The sequence below is a fragment of the Halyomorpha halys genome, unplaced genomic scaffold (genome assembly GCF_000696795.3).
Source record: "Halyomorpha halys isolate HHAL.00 unplaced genomic scaffold, Hhal_1.1 Scaffold71.1, whole genome shotgun sequence".
NCBI classification, from domain to species: Eukaryota; Metazoa; Arthropoda; class Insecta; order Hemiptera; family Pentatomidae; genus Halyomorpha; species Halyomorpha halys.
This window is the reverse complement of record NW_027107476.1, coordinates 1,471,284-1,494,202: the sequence shown is the minus strand read 5'-3', so window position 1 is coordinate 1,494,202 and position 22,919 is coordinate 1,471,284. Positions and strand designations below refer to the sequence as shown.

Here is a 22,919-nt window from a genome sequence, read left to right as displayed (position 1 = left end):
AATAATTCAAAAATAAAAAAATATATATGTAAAATACAATGAGATACTAACGGTTTTTGGTTCTTGTAAGAAAATATCCTGGCAATTTCTCCAGTATAGATACGGTCTGGAAGTGCTTCCTTGTCATGCTCAGTCACTCTGTATTGCCTCATATTAAATTCCTCACCAGAAGCTTCAATACTGAAGAACTCACAAACTGTTGGCCATAGTCCGTCTTTCCAAGTGATGAAATCATCTTCAATACTGAAATATAGAATGATACAATATATTTATGAGACATTGGTATAAAACAAATAATATTATTATGAAAACAGAAGAAATACTTATGTAGTACTGATGTTATGAATAATACTAAAATGCCATAACACATATTATGTAAATTGCAACAGAAAGAGTTATAACAGAACTATTAAGATACTCATAGAGAACAGCTTAAATCTAATCCTATGGCCATATAAAAAAATGTATCAGCCTGTATGATCCTGCGGGTTGATTTATTAATGATTAATCACCTGTGTTCTCTCCAATATAGAGACAATACCAAAATCTCAAATTAAAAGTTTAAGTGAGATTATTGACATAGACATAATATCGAAAATAATAACTCCAGGGATTCCATAAAATATTTTGCAGTAATTATATTGCATATTATTAAAATAATAGCAACTTAAAAATGCAAATTTTCTACATAATCGTTCGTTCAGATGCAATTTCATTGGCTTAGTCCAAAATAAATAAATAATTGGAAAAAAATTCTTGATTTTAGTTGATACTTTTTTTATTCGAGATGTTGGAAAGAAGCTTTCTGTGATTATCATACTAATTAAAAATTGAAAGAGTAATAAATAAAAAAAAAATTACTTAGCATCATCATCTCCAAGACCAAGTTGGTACACTCGTGTCGCACCAAGTTCTTCCATTCTCTTGTCAATGTATATGGCGACTTCATTGTAATGTTCGTAAGTTTTATTTCCTAGTCCGAATATCTGAGGAAAAACAAAATAATAATTATTGTGAATTGTAATGAATATTGAAGTATTAAACAAGAAAATGGAACGATGTTGCATTAATCCAGATCTTTAAAGAGGAAAAACTCGTTACATAAATTTTTAAATAAAAATATGTAGCACAAATTTTTTTTTTTTGTCCTTTGCTTTGCATGTCCTCAAATAAATAATATAAATTAAATATTAAAATTTAAGGAACATTCAAGTTTGATAAATAAAAGTTAGAGACATATGAATGAATATTTAACATTCCTTAAAAAATATATAATACTCAAAAATCAAACAAACATAAAAAAAAAAAAAAAAAACATTAGGGAATCCAGCTTGACTGATTTTCCTCACCTTTTTTAAGCTAATCATCAATAACTAAAAAATTATTGTTTACATTTTTTTCCTTTCCTAAGGAAATTTCAGAGTTAAGTGAAGAACTGGAAGAGGTTAAAAAGTCGGTTCAATTACCCACAGAAATTTCATTCACCGTAACTAAGTTTTGAATGATAAATTTAAAAGATATCTTTTCAGAAAAGGAAGGGCAGAGAAAGTGTTAGATTCTGCACTGAATACAAATGATAAATTTTTAAATTATTCATTAATTTTTGAAACAAAAATAAAGTAATGTTTAAGAGTAACTACATTTTATTTTGATTGATTAAAAATTTTAGTTATTCAGTGATATTTAGGAATTATCTCCAACAACATAGTTTTCAAGTCAAAATAAACTTCAAGTCTACCTTTAAAAAAAGTATGAAAACTAATAAAACTTAAAATTATTGATAGCTCTATTTAGAAATAAACCAAAAACAAAAAGATAACTAATCTTTGATAGCCATATGATGGGTAGGAGTAACTCATATGGTTCATTATAACCGATACCATTATAATTACTGCTTTAATCTGATCACAGCTCCCGACTTTCGTTAGCTCAAAAAGAACCACTAATAGATCCTTTTATGTTCAGGCTAGGTATATATTGTCACAGAAACAAATCACTGTATGGTATGAGGTTCTAGCTAGCCGGTAACAATGACCAACCATTTCTCATTATGTATCAGTGAGTTTCCTGAACTATTACTAGAAACATTATTACTAATATAGAGAAGAAAACGTACAGTGTAATTTAAACCAGTTAAATCAGCTTCTCCATTTTGTAACCATTCAACAAACTCCATAGCATTGTCAGTTGGATCTCCTTCACCGTAGGTTGCCATACAGAAAACAGCAAGAGAATTAGGTATATTTTTCAGTTGGGTTAATTCCTCCTGAAATAAAGAAATATATATATTTATAATTAAAATGTAAAGATAATTTATACTCATTTTTATCCTATTGTTCAAAATAACATACATAGAAAGGCTACTTAGTCAATTATAAATTTAAAGGAAATGTAATTTATGCAAGAATTTAAACGATTATTCTCAATATAACATATAATATTAATATATAATATAACATGTAACATATAATATTAACTAGTTTCATAATTTTGTTATTTATTTTAAAATAACAAAATTGTAACAGTTATCTATTTAAAGTAATATCAGCTAATATTTATTTAATAAATTAAAAGAAAACAAATATTAATAATTTTAATTATATTAGCTTTAGTTAGAAATGATTCACTGCTTATTTCACCAAGAAATAAATATTAACTGTCTCAGGTGGGAATGAAACCCACACCATTCTGAACACAGCAATCCACTCAAACAATAAACAATTGTTATGAAACATCATTACCAAGAAATAGTGAAAAAATATCTACAATCAATATAAATAACTTAAAATATACAAAATCATAATGAATTTTAAAGTTATATCTAATTAAAGGTACAAGACAGCACTATGGTGATATCTTAGTGACAAAAAAAAGAAAGAAAATAACTAATAATAAATGAGAGTAGGCAGGTTTTTTTTTTTTTTTTTTTTAATGAAATTTGGCCTGTTTTAAGTGGTACTTACAAAAGGGAGAATTTATATGATATTTATTAATTGTAATGATAAATGTATACGAATTCATTAAACAATTATAAGATATAAGATATTTATAATAATATAGGTTGATACTAATGTGCTATAAACTGTTTTTATAGAAACACCGGACTTAAAAAAGGGCAAGGGGAGCCCTAAATGTCAAGAAGTTTAGAACAAAGTAAAGAAGCATCAAAGGGTTAAAATTAACATGGTTTATATAATATTACAAATATTTTTTTTCAAAAAGTTGAAAATCTTATTCAGGCTTTCTAATTAAACAATAAATTTTGGAAACAACTATAAACTACTGCTGGGAGAAAATCAATTTAATATTGAAAAATTATAATAACAAAAAAATATGAGATATTAACTAGTGTTTCTGATCAGTGTAACTATTGTTATTAATTTATAATATTACATTCTCCGAATTTACATAAAATATACTAAAAATAAATTTAATTAGAGAAAAAATAATAATTTGAAGGTCTACAGGATTTATTTAGCCAAAAAACTGGTCTAGGCATAATTTTAGTTAAATGATTTAAAAAAACAAACCAATTATATAGAAATTTTAAATCGCTTTTTTCCTCTTTTGGTAATGAAAAAACTATTGACATAGCATCAAGGATACCTGTTATCATTATGTAAGTTATACAAATATAACAATTTTTAAAAATATATGAACATTAGATAAGAATACAACTGAAGATATGAGAGGATGGAGATGTTATGTTAGACATTTGAAGTTTAGAGATAATAACAGATAATTTTTTTTTAAATGTAATTTTAAAGACATGATCTATTCCAATTATGTGATTAGTCAAGAATCTTGTGTCGTTAATTTTACAAGGCAAAAGTGAGCAAATATCTTAATTTGAAAGAAAAATTAAAGTTTTAAAATTTTGTGACTAGGACCTTCATCTACAAATGTCTTCAATACCTTTTTAACTAATGATATTAACTTTAATATAGTTTAATGTAAGATAGTATTATTTTATATCACATAAATTAATTTTAACTTAATTAGCACAATGGGATTAATAAATTGTTTTGGATTTAGATTTTTTTAAATTAATGCTACTTCGAAAATTGGCTATATAAATCATCCACATTCCAGGGATGGTTTATATGGACATTAATAACCAACAAGAACAAGAACGTAAAACAGGCTCTACAATTGACTTAGATTTATTGTTTATTAGAGTTGTTGTTGAAGATTTATTGTTTGTTAAAAAGTAATATGATTTCAAACTATTATTATTATTATAAAAACTTACCATGTCATACTCCTCTGGATCAGCAACCATGCCTTTCAGTTGATACCTGATTCCTTCTTTGGCTATCCTACCAGCAAACTCCTCTCCAGTTCCGGTTTGACTTCCATAAAATACAATAAGGCTACGGCCACTTGATTTAAGTTTCTTGATAAAAGAATTGTCAGTCACTTGTGGTGTCGAGGTCATTACCATGGGTCTAGATTAAAAATAATAATAATGATAAATACAGTATTAAAAATTAAGTTATTTGATTAAATGTATATTAAATTTCTGACATTATCATTAATCCTGAATAAATAAAATTAATTTAAATGTAATACTTACTGAATGGCATATGATTTGTCTTTTAGGGAACCATCCTTCTTGTTTCGGTAGAACCACCACCATACTGTGATTCCAAGAAGAAATATGACTAATATTATGTCTGTTAGGCTAAACATATCACTGCCAGTGGCTTTAGCTGCTTGAGCCTCGTCACCGATCGGGACTGTAGTATCTGTAACAGACAATAACATTTGTAAAAACACATTACATAACAATACTGCAATTTTTTTAAAAGCACTATTATATTTTGCAAATTTGAATTATATAATAATAAGAATTAAATGTGAGCATACAAACAAAAATCAAATGAATGTATTTGACAGTAAATTCCTTTTTTCTTTTTTTTTTTTCACTACTTAAAATTTCAACCTTGAGACAGTCCTCCTTTCCTCTATGATAATCTGATAAAAAGCCACACCCCCTTCATGACGGAGTATAGTCTAGGAAGATAAGTTATGTTATCATGCAGAAAGAAAAATGGTTGCATCACCACAAAGAAAATTATTGATTAATCTGTCTAAAAATCAGAATCTATAATTCAATTAAATAGCAAAATTAAATAAATCAAATTTGAACGGAATGCATTCTATTAAACAGGAAAAGAATAAAACAATACTAATATTAACAATACATACAAACTTGAAATGATCATGTTGGACAGATATTTATTTAGAATCTGGTAGATTCTTGTGAATTTTAGGACAGATTTTATAAATTCTGTAGCAACAAATAGAAAATTTTGAGATTTCAGAAATAATAGAATGCTATACAAATTTAAAATGAATATAATGTTCAAAAGTTTTTTTTTATTCCTAAAGCTGGAACTATTAACAGAAAATTAAAATTAAGCTAAAGGACTTACACACCTGACACTATTGAATTGTTTTTATTAATGATCAGGTAAGAAGGAAACAATGACCAGTTTTGTATTAATAAGTTAAATCGTCATATAACCAGTAAACAGATAAAACAATGGCAATACAAAAATAACTTGAAAATATCTAAAGCATTTTAAAAAATAATATTTAGATTTAAAGGTGATTCTAAAAAAAAAAATTCCATTTCTGAGCCAATGAATTTTGAGCGAATGAATAATCTTTGAAAATTCCTCAGTTTTTCATGTGGTTTTCTAGGATCATTAAGAATAAAACTATTATGCATATTTGGAACACAAACGTGAGTTAAAATCACTCTTTTGGAGTTCCAAACCCTAATTTACCTCGTACTAAAGTACTCAGTAAGTGTGGAGGTAAAAAGGAATGCCTATTTGTTAAAGTGGTGGTAACGAGAACCATGAGGAAGAATAATTTTTTCCAGACTTCACCAGGTTTCAAATAACACGATCCAGAGTACCAATACAAAAAAAAAAAAAAAACCGATCCTCTATACAATCGAAACTAACAGGTTGAAATTGTATGGTCACTTATTCAAAGAGAATTGGTGGTCAAAAATAATCTTCCATTATCACCACAACAGAGAGGTGAAAAAGTGGAGGACCCAAGAGATTTTTGCAGAATGTAGAGTACAGTCAAAGGGCTTCGAGAAAACAGCCAAAACCGAATGAAATGGCACATCATTAAATAAAGTAAACATAGATACAGTTTTTCATAACCAAGTAATAAATTGTTATAAAATCGTTTATTATCAAAAGTAGGCGTATTAAATGAACAAAGTACGTACGAAGGAAATAATTTCTGTTAAATACTCTCACAGAAAATAATAATCATATTTTAAATTAAAGGTTATGCTTTTCGAATTTCTTTATAATTTAGAGGCCGCGGCCATGGTTTGAAAATACTAGAAAATGGAGGATCTATTTTTTGTTCAAAACTTTCACTCATCAACATTCGTAATAACAAAAAAAAAACAGAAATGATATGCTAACCTGCACAGCAGAACTTCTGTATAAATTGCTTTAAAAACTAAATGTAATCATCCTTCTGAACCTTAACTGATCTGGAAGTCAGAGCTATTAGAGAATTTTTCAAAACCTAAAGACTTCGACCATTAAAAACCATTTTTCAAGCGGAAGTAATGGGCAAAATGCCTTTTTTTAGTTGAGATTTTCTCCCTTCTTACTATGAGTTAACAAGAAGCATATCATTCGAGTTTCTCGAAGGAATTTTCTAACAATTAAATAGCATGTTTTAATAAACTAAATTAACAACATTACACCACAATACTTGATAAAATAATTGTATAAAGTATCTAACTTTTTTTTTTTTAGAATTTAAGAAAAACAACTTAAATAATTCTCATAAGAATTTTTTTTTTTTTAAAGAAAAACAGTCATTTTTCTTTCGCTTTACTTTTAACTTACTCGAAGAGGAATATTTTTTATCACATGGATCATTATCATCGCCGAACAATGATTTGTCGGTGATATTGAGAATTTTGATTTTGTTAGTTTGTTTTCTCTAGGCGAATATTAACATACCAAAAAAAAAAAAAATAAATAATGCTTTATTTAAAAGAAGGATTGTGATATTTAACACACTTTAATGAGGTTCACTAGCATACCTGAAAGTTACCCCTCACCTTGAAACAGTAACAGATGGTAGGGGGCAAAAAACGATTTTTCTGCGCCTTATAATTATTAAAGGAATATGGTCCGGGTGCGGTCAAGAAAAACTCAAATAGTAGAAATATACTATTTTAATGAGCCAACGTTTCGCCCCACGTTGCAGGGCTTCTTCAGGGCTATTTTGACGGCAGTCAAAACTAAAAGTTGACTGCCGTCAAAATAGCCCTGAAGAAGCCCTGCAACGTGGGGCGAAACGTTGGCTCATTAAAATAGTATATTTCTACTATTTGAGTTTTTCTTGACCGCACCCGGACCATATTCCTTTCATCTTTACACACGGTCAATCAATAATCTTCCATTACTATTTTTTTGTTCTTTTTTGACCGCACCCGGACCATATTCCTTTCATCTTTACACACGGTCAATCAATAATCTTCCAGTAATCTAATTATTATTTTAATAAGAGTTCCCATACTCAGAACCTATCCTCAATTAACAGAAGAAAGGTTTTAAAAATAAAAAAAAATCATCGATAAGACACATCCGTTTGAATGAATACTCAAAGAATCACTACTACAACTGGCTTTTGTTTAAATCACCCTTATCAGAAATTTTAATTCATATTAAATAGTAAATTTTAAATCACATTGACAAAGACAATTTTTAAGTCGACTTAAAAAATAAACTCTACATGTTTCATAACATATTTCATAGATAAGATTTGTATTGTTATCTAATCATGAGAGAGCTGTCACAGTCTATGATTAAAATTGCTAGTGTATGTAACACTCTATCAGTTTTAAGCTAAACGAAACCTTGAATTTTCAAGCGGATGGTTAGCTTTGTACATATTTACCGAAGATTAATTACAGTGACAGATAGTAATTGTAGGGAGAGAGACTCATCGATGAATAAACAAAAAAGGATTCTGCTATTAAAAAACCTTCTCTAGTAGATTTTAATATTTCTAAATAACTGGAGAATAAATTTAGCAATAACTTAAAGCAAAGTACTGAAAATTCATGGTGAATATAAACATTAAATGAATTCTAAAAAAAAAAAGAAGCTAAACATTATAAGAATGATTCCAATGTTTTTAATAAAGTTTAAAATTCAATTATTTCCCTTCCCCATTTAATATTTCTCATTCTACTGATTATTATATTGATACTGCTTAGAATGTTTAAAAAAAAAAAAAAAGAAAGGCTTTTAATTAAAAAGAAATAACACATTACTCCTAAATAAATAAATACAAATAATTCATTATAATAAATGTGGAAATTGTATTACATTTTGAATTTCGAACCCACTAATTAATGTTTATTTAGAATGTAGAGACATTACCCAGCAAATAAATATCATTAAACTTTTAAAACATCCTTAAAGTAGGAAGGTTCTTGAATCGTTAATAAATACGCAAGGACGTCCCCACGTGAATTGCAGGACAGTATGTAACCCTTGTAATATTAAAATTCAAAAAAATGAGTGCGGTCAGCAAATAAACAAAAACAAACAAAAACTTATTTATTTGTGATTATTTGCTGACCACACCCCTCGAACATCATCTCACAGAAATAAACAAAATTGATTAACTAAATTTTTCAAAATTGTTAAGATAATTTGATTTTTTAAATTTAAATTTCATTATTTGTTTCCAAATTCAAATATCTTCCGGGATCATACTTTAGAAGTCTCTCTTTATTGCACATTCATCTGAAATCCTCTTCTTTATAATATTGAGGTTCTTTATTATATAGTGCGGTGCGCGCACCATTCAACTTTCATTTAGCATCCTTACAGGGGAAAATTTCTACCAATATATTTTATTTTTCTGTTGTTATAGTAATTCGTATTTAAGCGTTTCTCGATGTGCTAATAACGAATATCAACTTTGTTTTTGCCATGACAGTTTAATAAAATATAATAAAGCCGAGTACCTTACGACTGGAATCGGGAGAGATCGGGCACGCTCGCCTGTCACCGGACTTCCAGTCTACTGTCTTTATTTTTGCTAATTGTCAACTTCTTTTAGAGTTTATATTTATAATTTTATTTGAAAATTAAATTAATTTAATCGTACATTGATATACTGAGTTTACTCAAAATCGTTAGAGCTGCACAAAAAAATCGAAAAAATGTACAAAATCGGTATCATAAATATAGCACTTCAGGACAGTCGATTTTATCGAAAATGTTGCTATAATAATCCAGTTATCCGCCTTAAATGTTTAAAATAAGTTTTGTACATTTCGTTTTTGAACAAGGCTGCTCACCCACACAGACAATTTTGCAAAACTTGTTAATTTAGACTTAGGGGACCTCAAAACATGTATTTCCTTCGAAAACTCGAATTATAAATTATTCACGATTACGATCGTGTACAATACTTACGATATTGTAAGTATTACGATACTTGTCCATATTTTATATTCCATAAATATGCAAGTGAAAGTAATAAAGAAAAATCATAAGTTCTATTGCCAGTTTGTATTTATGTAGCTAAAATGCGCAAGCGGGAACCATTTAAGGCAATTGGTGCGCAGATAATCCTCAACATTGCCCTTAAGCTAAACAGCCTTCGAAAGGCCAAATCGGTTAGCGAAATGTGCTGCCCTTGGCGCGTCCATTGCTGACGGTCATGTAGTCACGTGCATCCTATCGGTTTCGAGAATAATATGCAACGATACAAGCTTTTTTCAACACCGTGAAGGTATGTCACACGTCATTCGTGAACCATTAAACACTGTAAATATTTAATAGATTATGACTAATGGAAAAATTGAAATATCGGACATTAAGATGGGATATTTCAAAACTGAAGGATATGTCAACACAACTACTAGAAAAAGACATTAAAATTAAATATTAAAAAAATTGAACTTTAATAAAAGTCTTAGATCATTTTATAAACAATAATAAACAGTGATACAATCGATAATACACAAAATAAAAATCGAGAGCGCATCCCACAACTTTCACTAACTCTTACTTCGCTTTACCTACTTCGTATCTTTTTATTTTAGCACTACACTAGGGGTCGAAAGTTTGGCAATTAACAACTAGATTAAAACTACTTTAGTTCATCTTTACCGTAATCCTGACCACTCCTTATAATTCAGATTTATGGTTTATTTATACTATTATCAAGAAAATATTTTTTTTTTTATTTTTACTTAAAAATATAATTTTTTTTTAAAACTGTTATTTAATTTTTAAATCATGCAAATGTCGCCGGTACAAGGCTCACCATCACTCTATGACATCCCTACATCGTTAACTTTTCTGATTACAGGAATATTGGATTATCCTTGAAAAAAAAAATAAGGCAATTAGTAAAAATATCTCCAATTTGTTTTATAATTTGTGGGAATCCTATTACATTCTGATAGTGCAAGTTGAAGTTTTAAACTGCTGATAAGAGATTACGATTTAAAACCTTTTCTCATATGCCAGGGCTAACCAATATCCTAAGTAAAAAAAAAGTAGTTTAAGGACAAGTAATGGAGGCAATTGTAGGCATTATTTTGCTCCTTTCGAATTCGAAATTTCAATGTTTAGTGCATACAAAGATAAATAAATAAAATACAAATTTACACCATTTGACTATTAAAAAATAAAAAATATTTCTTAATCTCAAAAATGGAGAGAAATAAAGCACATCCCCCACTTAGAGATAGCCCGCTTCTATCAGTAGACAATTAATTAGAATTATTTCCTTTAGCTAAGGGGCATTATTAATGGATTAAACTAATTATATATTCGATTGCATTATTTGAAAGACACCATTATCAGAATTGTAAATACATTACATTATAATTAAAATATTACCACATAAATATCACCTGAATTAACAAATCGAGAAACATCAGTCCTTATCAAAGAAATTAACAAAGCTAAAAATAGAAATGAAAATGCAGTTATGGTAATAAAAAGTACTATAGTTGTAATTATATAAAAGCTTTGTCAGAAGGGATAAAAAAGTCATTAAAGGATTATGATGTGGAAGAATTTTCATTGTGTTTGAAAACAAATAATAAATTTTTACAGTAAAACAAAAGACATAATACGTAGTAAATATCAATCTGGATTGGTAAATAAAATTACATACATTAATTGTCCAGCCACATATATATCGGTGAAACAAAGCAATATATTAAAGATAGAATATATCAATGTGGAAATGGCATAAAAAATATGAAAAAAGACCCAAAGAAAAGAACATTGGTACAACATGTTTTTTAAAATGAACATGGTTTTCAACAAAGTAAACATAAAGAAAATATATTTTTTCTAAAAAGGAATCAATTTACATTTCAGAAAAAATAAATTATACTGTTAACTTTAAATCAGATTCTAATTAAGTCAGATAGATAAAACCACCATTTTTGAAATTTCAAGTAAAATCAATAAGTAGTTATTAGTAAAATGTTCAAATTCTTGAAATACACAGGATTTGGAAAGATATTATACATATACATATATATGCACATGTATATATGTATATGTGAAAAAAGTGGGAGGGTGTATGTAAAAGTATTTATATAATAAAAATACAGTAATTATGTTTTTAAATAAATTAAGCTTAGAAATAAAGTGGTAACCTGTTGAAGGAAGGTTTTATTGTTGATATTACTGTGGTTAATAGAAAAAGAAGGACGATTTTTAAGACTAGTTTTGTAGTTAATAATCAATTTTTAAAAAATATTGACTGAAACTGTTATGATATTAATTTAATATTTATTTTTGTTTTTTAAAGACGTAAGACATGGACAATTAGCCAGCAAAAAAGATAATTTAATGAATTATGTTTTTTTTTCGTAACCTCCTTTATTATTAAATTCATACAATACATACACATATATAATAGATATGATTGTGAATTATGAAAATTCAACGATTAAGATATGTTCAAAAACATTAGTATTATGTGAAGATGTAATATAGTAATAATATGAAAACAATTTTTATAGGTTGTCTTCTTGAAAATGGCCGAAACGTAGGAAGTTTTTCAAAATAAAAAGTTAAGAATAAAAATGGATCATTGAAGTTTGTGTTAATAATAATATAAATCACTCTCAAACAATCAATTTATTAAATCAATAATCTAATATAACCAAGGGAGAGTACGTCCAACAATCAACTTTTTGGCGACAATGTAATAAAAATTCACTTTTTAATTTTTTTTTTGTTTAAATTCATTAACTTTTAACTGAGTACAGAACAAATGTACAATAATTATTGCTAGAGTTGAACGTTGAAACCTTATCGATAATTATTGTACTTCAAAGTTTTTTTTAGGCTGTAGTCACGCTTTTCCTGCTAAATTGTCCTAAAATAATTTGCTGGGCCTCACAGCTTCTTGACGGCTACTCAATAATTTTTTAAAATTTCGTGCCCAAAATAATCTGAGTAATTATGGTACAGAAAATTAAACTAATGTGATGTATCTAAACATTTCCAAAACAAAAAACATGATTTTTTTTCAGTCAACTAAATGGGTAGTAGGGCATAGAAGATTATAGTGATCAACAATTACTGAATAGAAGAAAACTTTTTTATAATGGAACATACATAATATCTTCAGCTTTATCATTACCCTCAATACATGTTCTGCTATGTAGAGATGGCTAGAAACGTCAGCTAATTTAAAATTAAAATCTATCTGTTTCAATGCTAATCCACACGGAAAACGTACCTAATGATTTCAATATAATGGAATATAACCGGAATTCCAAGTCAGTTCTCAGAAAATTAGTCGACATAAATTTCAAGGAGTGAAGCCCAGGTCCGGTTTTAAATTTTTGGCGCCCTTTTTTCCTAACACCAGAAAGAGAGGGGAGTAAACTTACATGAAAATTCTGGCGATTTTCCTCAAACAAATGATCATTATAACGACAATTTTAATTTACATCGAGTAATAATATCGCTTATAAAAATAACTTGAGAATCAAATTTTTATATTTTGAGTGCATTAAGTAAAGATGTTGGTAGTAAGTTCGATCTCTTTTAGATGCTTGAGGTCATTTTGAGGTATATTTCTTTTTAATTTCGCTAGCTCGGATCGGAAAAAAAATTACCAATGTGCACCCGTTAGTGCGCCGTGGGTTCTACTATGTTTTTCATGGTCTCAGTTCACTGGAAATAGCGCCAATGGAATGAGGAAACCGTATTATAATATTTGCTCTTATTTTATATTACATGTGATATAATATTAAAATTAAAATTTCCTATTTATTATTATTTATTTATTTTTCATGAGGAAATGGAAAGAAAATTAAATAAATACATAGACAGTTTTGAATTAGAGGTCTAATTGTTTCATTACAGCTCGAAATAACATCTAGAATTCAATTTTATATAGAACTGATTTTTTTTTCCCCTAAAAGACAAACTGAAATATTTTATAACAAATAAAAAACATAATTAAGTCTGAGTTTATTGTATTCCATACAATGAAGAAATGAAAAAAGTATTAAATGTTCAAAATCTTTTTTTTTTTTAATTCTATTTTGATTTAAGACTTAACTATGTTCAGTTTGTATATTTTGATTTTAAGACAAACTGAAATATTTCGAAACACGAGACTATCTCTAATTTTGAGTTTATGTATTTCATACAAAGAAGAAATGAAAAAGTATTTAACGTTCAAAATCCTCTTTTTTTTGTTTAAGTTCCATATTGATTTTAAGCTGTATTTTCATTTTCCTTATTTTGATTTTAACTTCTTTTTTAATTCTTAAAGACAAACTGAAATATTCCAAAACATGTAAACATCTTTAAGTCTGAGTTTATGTACTCCATACAATGAAGAAATGAAAAAAATATTGATATATATGTATATATAGTTGACCTTAAAAATTGATATACAAGAAGACCATCTTCTTTTATAAAAAAGTATTAAATGTTCAAAATCCCCCTTTTTTTAATTATATCTTGATTTACAGCTTAACTATGTTCAGTTTGTTTATTTTGACTTTAAGACAAACTCAAATATTTCGAAACACGAGAACATCTGTAATTTTGAGTTCATGTATTCCACACAAAAAAGAAATAAAATAGTATTAAAAATTGTAAAGATTGTTCAAAATCCCTTCTTTTTTTTTTTTAATCTATTTTGATTTTAAGCTCTATTTTCAGCTCATTTATTTTAATTTTAACTTCTTTTTTAATTCTTAAAGACAAACTGAAATATTTCAAAACATGTAAACATCTTTAAGTTTGAGTTTATGTATTTCATAGAAAGAAGAAATAAAAAAGTATTAAATATTCAAAATCCTCCTTTTTTTTTTTAATTCCATATTGATTTTAAGCTCTATTTTCAATTTTTTTTTTATTGTAATTTTAAGTTATTTTTTAATGACAAATTGAAATAAAACATCCCATCTGTTATAATTACAAAATGAAAAAGAGAAATCAATTTTTCTCAGATAATGCCGCCTTGACATGATATGTGCGACCGCTATATTCATAACGAGTGGAGCGTTATAACTCAATTGGTGAACGTCTTGATTAGTTGGCCTTGTAATGATAGAACTCGCCAGGCCAAGGGTACGATACAACTTCCCGCAACGGTCGATTGCAAACAGAGGACGTGTCCGACTCCAACCCAAACTGGACTGGAATCCATGCTCCTTGTAAGGTCAGGGTAAAACCAGGATTTTGAAAATCGGGACGGGCTCGTTAATATTAAACTGATTTTCACATATTTTTTATATTATATTAAAAGAGAAACCGGAGTGACAAGGATCGTACGTAAGTTCTTAAATAACTTTAAATTATTGGAAAGGGTGGAAGAATATTTTCACTCCTTAATATTTGGGTAACGTAACCCAAACTTATTGTAAACATTGTTTTGTTAGTATTATGAACACTGGAATACTTATGCGATTCAATCAACAATGAGGATCAACATTTTTGTCTATCTGCCATGTTGGAATAGTACTTTAGAATTTTTACCTAACAATATTTTGGTTATGCATAATAAAGCCAAAACTATGGCAGAACAGTATTAACCGTTTTAGTGCTGGGCGAAAAAGAGGTAACTACGCAAAGATAACCGGGCGAATTTCAAGATTTTACGAGGGTTTGGAAATAGGCTCATAAAAAAACAAAAACAATATTTACATAATTCAAAATGCAGTGTATTATGGACGAAGTAGAGAATATAAAAATTACATTAATTTTTCAATATTCATTGAAAATTATATAAATAACAAAGGCATAAATGATCATAAAGAAAATTGAGTTCTCTCTAACAAAACGTCATCTTTTCGTCATAACTTTATATAGACAGGTTATTACAAAGTACATACTGGAATATGGAAATAAATTGAATTTCCAATATATTTCACAACAAAATAAAGAATAACTCCTAGGTACGTGGCAAGCACTTGACGGATCATCTCTTTCCAAATAAGGTTTTTTTACGTCGTTAAAAAGTTATTATTATTTTAAATTATCTCGAAATAAAATTAGACCATTTATAACGTCTTATAGATTTATTTTGAGAAAGAGTTCTCTAGCAATGCGAATAATAAAGCGCTACAAAGTCCGGGTCGATATGTCAGCTCTGGCACTAAGAGTTAATGAGCATGTCATACGAGTCGCCAAATTAAGATTTAATTTTTAATGCTATACCTTAAAGATAACTTTAAATGTTTTTGAATATTGAGGTGATATTCAAATGTAATATTTTAAACGCTGAGCTTACCTTTCAAACTTTTCAAATAGGATAGTTTGCCTTACTGTGTTGCGATATTAGAAAAACTAAATTGGAAACATTAATTGATGCAAGTCACGCTCGGAAGCTTTGAGTTTAATATTCATGAAATTTATTAATCAAATACAAGATGAATGGGCCAGAGAACAAAGAACCGTACAATTGATTTGGATACATAGACTTAAAACAATTTTTTATAGTTTTTTAATAATGCTTAAAAAAAAAAAAGTCGAAAGATCTAAAAACCTCAGTAGTTTAGAGTAATTAATAATAATTTTAAGTATTATATTTATGTTTTAATAAACAATTTTCATTTACTACCTCTTAAATAATCCACTTGTAGTCAGCTGAATGGGTATATGATATATCTTGTCTACTTTTGAAGCATTATGGGAGTAGAAAAACCGAAAACCACATTAATAAAGAGAGCGTAGTTCATCAAAACATATAATTAAAACACATAAAGTTATTATTAGTTATTCGAAAACTAACGATATTTATAAGATGATTTTTTAAATATTATAATTATTTTTAAGCTCAATCCATACAATAGAAATACGTATACTAAGCTAGCAAACACTTTTTATTACTCGAATACATTTTGATAACCTTTATAAAATGTTTCCCACAAAGTTCTCGGAAAAACCATGCAGGTGGCTATAAGACGTAATTAGTGGCCTTGGGTGCCCATGAGGTCAAAACAACATTCCCAAGAGTGCGATGGCAGGTCTAATCACAGTGAAATCGGAGGAAAAATTCGTACAACAAACTTATAATTAAATTAATATTTACTTACCATCTCGACTGCATTAGATAAAAGTTTAACTTATTTTAATATGAATATAAATTTATATCATTAAAATTTCAATATTTAATTCCTTTATCGACTGCATCAGATAAAAGTTAAAAGTTAACTCTATTGTATTTTCATCGATTTTCTATTTAGAAAATTGTGAATACTTTTACAAATACAACAAAATTCTATTGCAATAGTTTTTCGACTCTTCAACTATAGGGGTATTCATGATCTATAGTCTAACATGTTAAAACGTGTTAAATGGAAAAACTTATGTTAAATGGAGAAATATTTCCTTCTTTTGCCAATTTAAAACGATATAACGTGTAACATGTCTGAGAGTCTGTTACTAGATCCGTTAAATGGAGAATGTCGTCACGAAACAGACCAGCTGAGCTTGTCACCGTTTTATTTGTTGTGTTAGGTTACTTACTCGTAGTTTGTGTTTTATTTTGTTTTTTTCTTTTGCCTTGTGTTTTGGACTTTTTAAAAAATATAATCAGTAGCCAAACTTTCACACTTCTACTTTTCACTTATTTTAGGGATGTTGTAATAAATTACTGTAATCAAAACTAAGAAGTAAACAATAACAAGAAGTTTTGGAAGGGAAGGTTACTAAACAAGTTGCTCAGAAAATCCGCTAGGAGCTCTTATCCATTTATCACTTAACATGACTTTAAACAGAACTGCTCACAATGTTATACTTAATAAAATTTAACATGGTAAAACATTTTACATTAACACAATATCATGAATACCCCTTATACACCAGCACCTGTCACATCAAATGCCATTTCAAGTATTCGACTGTAAAAAAATTATGTATATTGTTTTTTCTGTTAAGAATCCTTCTAGGATTTTTTAAATGTAATTTAGTTCTGTTAAAAAAGAGAAAAAATCAATATGTTTATCAGAGCTACCAGCTGACGCCGTTTTTTCACGCAACAGGAGTGAACTACTTTACACCAAATGAAACCATATACAAATATGAAACCATCTAACTCCATTTTTTGGTGCCAGACCTTAAGAAAACATTGGACATGCCAAAAAATTGACAAAAATTTCAACCCACCTCGAAGACATTGTATTAGCTAGAAATCAATCATGCCTACTGAATTTTAGCTGATATGGAAAAAAATGTATTTTATATTTTCGAAACTCCCCAAAACCGGTTTCTGAAGTTAGGAAGGATTTGAAATGTCTTCACAATTTCCACTGAAGACCTTCGATACAGTCTTACAATTTTCGGGAGAAATACAACATTTGAAAATGATGATGAAATGCATCACATCCAAACAGTTGATTTGTGCGACCTTGTCCAGCACTATCAACTTCATCTCTCCGCGTCACACGATGCCGTGGCTCGATTTAACCATGTTGGGGTTACGAGAATATCAAGGCCTCTCCGAAATTTACAGTGCCCACTTATCAATGAAGGGAAAATAGTAAGTAATCAGAGCTGCCAAACAAAATAATTAAAGTTCATGGAGTTAATTTTGAATGGGTTTTAAACTGGCCAAGCACTGCTGAAGTTAATAACAGTTGTTTCTCTATCAGTGTGATATAGATAGATACTTTTTTTAGTGAGGAAATATGTATCAACCAAATTATAAGCTAGTAGGATGAAATTGTATATCTCTTGAGTCGATTTGATTTATTTGTTGTCCTTTTTTTTTTATCTCCATAATTCACAACGATTGTGTAATATTTTAATTTTTTAAAAAGGTTTTTTTGGCTCATAATTATAAGATGGTCAGCGGTGAGGACAGTGGAGAAGTAACGAATATAAATAAGTGAAACTTTATTTTTGCCTACGTTTCGTCCTAAATTTTAGTTCTTCATCAGGTCTAAAAACAAAACGAGATAACACCGATATTATTATGAAGAAATTAGGAAGATACAAAAATTATATATTTTTTTGTTATCTCCTTGTTTTTTTTGGCGCCAATAAAGGTCAGGAATTTCGGCTGAAACGTCATAAATAAAACTTAACTAACCGTACACCCAATCTTCTCATACTGAATCTACGGTCAAAAATAAATATATCGTTATTTAATAATTACGATAGCAATATAAATATGAGAGAAGATAAATATTTAATTGTTGTACTTTAAAATTAGGTGTAAACAAGAAAAATAAAATAACATGGATATGACTAAAGCATTTAAATTTTTGTATCAACAAAATAATAATTTCGACTTCCCCGCCTTCTTTTTTTTTTGAAAAGCTTTCAATCAGCGAAACTAAACGCAATTCAGGGAGCCACTTGCTTCTCGGAAATGAAAGTTGGTGATGAAACCGAGAAATCTTACATCACCCACAATAATGTATTCAAAAGTAGATTTCACAATTAAAAAAAAAATCAACCTAAAGCTGTTTCTTTTGTTAATCAACTGTTATAGTGATAATCAACTAAAACATGAAGAAAATAATACATTCAAAAGAAAAATACTTGAATACATTTACATATCAGAAAATATTAATTATGCAGTGAATTTTAACACAAGAAATCTGAACCATTATTATGCAGAGATATTAAGTAAAATTAATTTATGAAAAATATGGGATAAATTTAATGTTGATAATTATAATTAACCTCGATAAGAATTTTAATAATAAAATAAAGAGGAAATTCAACCAAAATATATTTGTAATAAATAATTTAAATGACCTGAGAGTAGGGAAGGTTACAAATATCATTGTGATAAATTTTTACAAAGGTGACTGATAAATAATTTAAATTTCAATGTGAAAATTGGCTAATTAGGTAATTAGACATAATCTAAGAATTTCTTATTAACAAAAATATACAATTCCCTAATGTTTTAATGCCTCGAAGGGTAATTAGTTGGATTCGTCTGGGTAGAATAACCTGCATAAAAATCTTATTTTAAATGATTTAGTTCTAAAAATGTATTAAGGTAAGATAAATTAAAAATAGTGGATGGAGGAATTGTTGAAGATCTTATGTGTAATAAAAGCAGTTTGTAATAGATTGTCCCAGGGGATGGCCGAAACGTCGGACTTATAAATAGAATAAAAATGTTGTGAGACTAAAATGAATATAATTTGATCTATTTAAACACTAATAAATAATAAAACAACCCTAGTGTATAATCTAACTGTGTATAGTAGCATAACATAGAAAATGAAGTTTAAAGAAAATTTTGAAGAGAGTTAGGGCTTCAGTCAAGAACAAAAATAGTGCATACAGTAATATTATTATGAAATTAATTAGCCTTTAAATCATCATAATAAAAATCATTTTATCCCTAATGAAAACCTATATCGAGGGTCAAAATGTCGGCAATCAATAAATAGTTGAAAACTTGATTTGTTTTTCTTGACATTAGCCCAAATTATCAAATTCACACACCGTAAATTATTTATAAATAATTTAAAGACAAACATTAGATTAATTATTTTTATATATAATTGTTTGAGAATGGTTTAGTTTATTATCAATTTACACAATTTTGATCCTTTTTTTCTCTCGACTTTTATTCTTTAAAATTCTCCAACGTTTCGGCCCTAAACTATTCGAGAGATAGTTTCCTGCTCTCATTTCATAAAGAAAATAATATTTTTAGAAGAAAAATATTAGAATCGATTTACATCTCAGAAAATATAAATTATACTGTCAATTTCAAATCAGATTTTAGGGGACTAAACCATCATTATTCAGAAATTTTGAGCAAAATAAATATGTAATTATTATATATATAAAAAAAGTTACTAAATAGATAAATTTTCAAATCCTTAAATTGTACAAATATATATAAATAAAATAAATATACACTAATAAAAGTATGAATAGGTGAATAAATATGTGAAAAAATACAATAGAGAGGGAGGTATATGTATGTTAAAAAAAAAATTCACATAAAATAAGAATATATTAATTATGGATTTTAAGTATAAGCAAAATAATTAAAAATTAATGTTAATTAAATTATATTAAAAAGGTAAATTAATGATAAAAAAGTTATTGTTATATGATAAGGTGATAACAGAGTCCTAACCTGTTGAAGGTAGGTTCTGTTTTTAAGTTGTAAATATAAATGAAAGGGAAAGTGTTTTGTAAAAAAGTTTTAAAACTAGGATATCAATTTATTATAAAAAAAAGTTATGTAAGTAAGAAATCTATTTAAAAATAAAATTTTATGAAGTGATTATGATATTATTTTAATGATTAATTTATTATTAAAGATGTGACAAGGGCAATTAGCCTGCAATTTTGGATTTTTAAAAAGAAATGACATCACTATTAAAAATAGGGCCAAAGAAATCAGTGTGTAGTTGAAGGAAATAATGTAATTGTTACATAAAAACAAAAACAAATTTTGTAGGTTGTGTCCTTGAGAATGGCCTGAGGGCCGAAACGTTGGAGAATTTTAAAGAATAAAAGTTAAGAGAAAAAAAGGATCAAAATTGTGTAAATTGATAATAGACAAATATTATTTTCCTAAATTATCATTTCCATTGTGAGTGTTATGTGAATTTCTACCTTGCTTTTTCATGACTTTTTTTAAAATTGTCTTTACTTTTTCCTTTTTTTATGACCCCTTTCCCAGTCATTTCTGACAAATTTCATCCACACATTACCACTCTATTCTAACCATGGTGGGGAGAGGGGGCAAAGTTTTCATCTCCTGGGACCGCCACAGTAATATAAGTCGACCCCCCAGACTACATTTGCAATCCCCGGTGCCATTGCAATCAAGAGCCAGTCAAAGTAGGCGCTTTAACTCGCTCGGCTACGAAAGGCCCTTGCTTCCTCATAACTGAAGGCACTGAAGGATTGGGATCCTTTTGGTTTCGATTCCCAGGGCACGTTTTTCCTTTGGATTCCACGTAGCTACACCCCTGAGAGAGATACTTCTTACTGTAAGGGAGTGGTGCTTTATCGTCCTTATCTTGGAGGAAAAAAAATGACTTTACTGCAGTTATGCCTGTTACCATTTAGGATAGTTTTATTTCATGCGTGATGTATTTCTTTGATTAAGAAACTTCTTATATTTAATAAGCTCCAGTCATTGTTTAAATTTACATTTGTTTAATCGACCACGAGCATGTTAATTACCGTTACCGTGTATTTAGGATAGAAAGCTTATCTCATTATAACTTTATGCTTCATCCATTTTAGCATTAATGCTCCATATCGGTTATTTCAACAAGTAAATTGTAGGCCATTATAGTATAGATAGGTAGAATCAATATGTCTGGCAGTAAAATACCTTTTTTTCATTGTCTAAAGTGCTGACGCTATTCTAAATCAATAAATATTTCCTTCTTCACTATCGTACTGACAATAAAATATCGTAAACGAAGTTATCCAATTTCCTTCCAAATCTTTCTTTTAGTAACATTTTTAGCAGTTATTAAACGTTATATTGATACTTATCGTTATTCAACGATCCATATATACAATCTGCACGGTCGCTGTAAGTGGTTCGCTAGCAACCATGCTGAATTCGAAACCAAATATGTTTCCGCTTAAATAAAACAATATACACACATACAGTCTAGGTTGTGACTATCTTCAGGTATTACAAAATTTTTCCCAATCTTGGTCGATTACTGCGTAACGTAATTCTATTGAGTTGAAATTCAAATGGTGTAAATTAAAGCATACTTTTATGACCATTTATAGATAGAGGATTATTGTTATTTGCGTTTTGATTTCTATCCACAATACTTGAATATATTTAACAATAATAATTTTCAATCTGTGTAAGTTTTTTTTTTAGGTTCATTAAGATGTCCAACCACATGAAATATACTGAGAGTAAACCCTGATAAGAAAGATGACAGTTAACTGGTAAACAGAATATTATTTGGTTTACAATAATGAGTCTCAAACATAGATAATATGCTAACCGCGAAAGTTTCTTGGACGTAACTCCTTATGACCTTAACTATTCCCACCTGACTTTATGACTACCCTATGCCTCATAGAGGGGAGGTTATGTTTTGTCATATATATTTCGATGAAATAACACCGCATTGCTAAAATTAATATTGCATTAATTCAATTTTCGAAATTTTCATAATTGATTGCTATCGAAATTGTTTGCATCGTTCCAGGATGGATGGCTAAACGTGTTTGGGTGAGCATCACAGCGGGTTCGGTTCGGAGCAGTGTAGGATTGATTCTTATTCAGGATAGCTGATATTTATTAGGGAGGAGAAGATAAAGAACACAAATAAATAAAGTTTATTTATTTGTGCTAGCGTTTTTCCAGATTTTCAGGTCGGTCGCCTTTAATTGACTTAAGCGGGAGTTTCAAGTTTAATTTGGTGG

General features: G+C 28.3%; 1 protein-coding gene across 3 annotated transcripts in view; it reads right to left on the bottom strand.

Moving 5' to 3' along the window:
* The window catches only part of Cpr (Cytochrome P450 reductase), an 81,163-nt gene that overhangs the window by 5,779 nt on the left and 52,465 nt on the right, over positions 1 to 22,919 (bottom strand). For all 3 annotated transcript variants that reach the window (XM_014438959.2, XM_014438958.3, XM_014438960.2), the window contains exons 2-6: positions 4,577 to 4,748; positions 4,253 to 4,448; positions 2,117 to 2,266; positions 862 to 986; positions 52 to 243 (exon numbers count right to left, since the gene is read on the bottom strand). In XM_014438959.2, the coding sequence (XP_014294445.1) occupies positions 52 to 243; positions 862 to 986; positions 2,117 to 2,266; positions 4,253 to 4,448; positions 4,577 to 4,748 (835 nt within the window). The remainder of the gene's footprint in view (positions 1 to 51; positions 244 to 861; positions 987 to 2,116; positions 2,267 to 4,252; positions 4,449 to 4,576; positions 4,749 to 22,919) is intronic.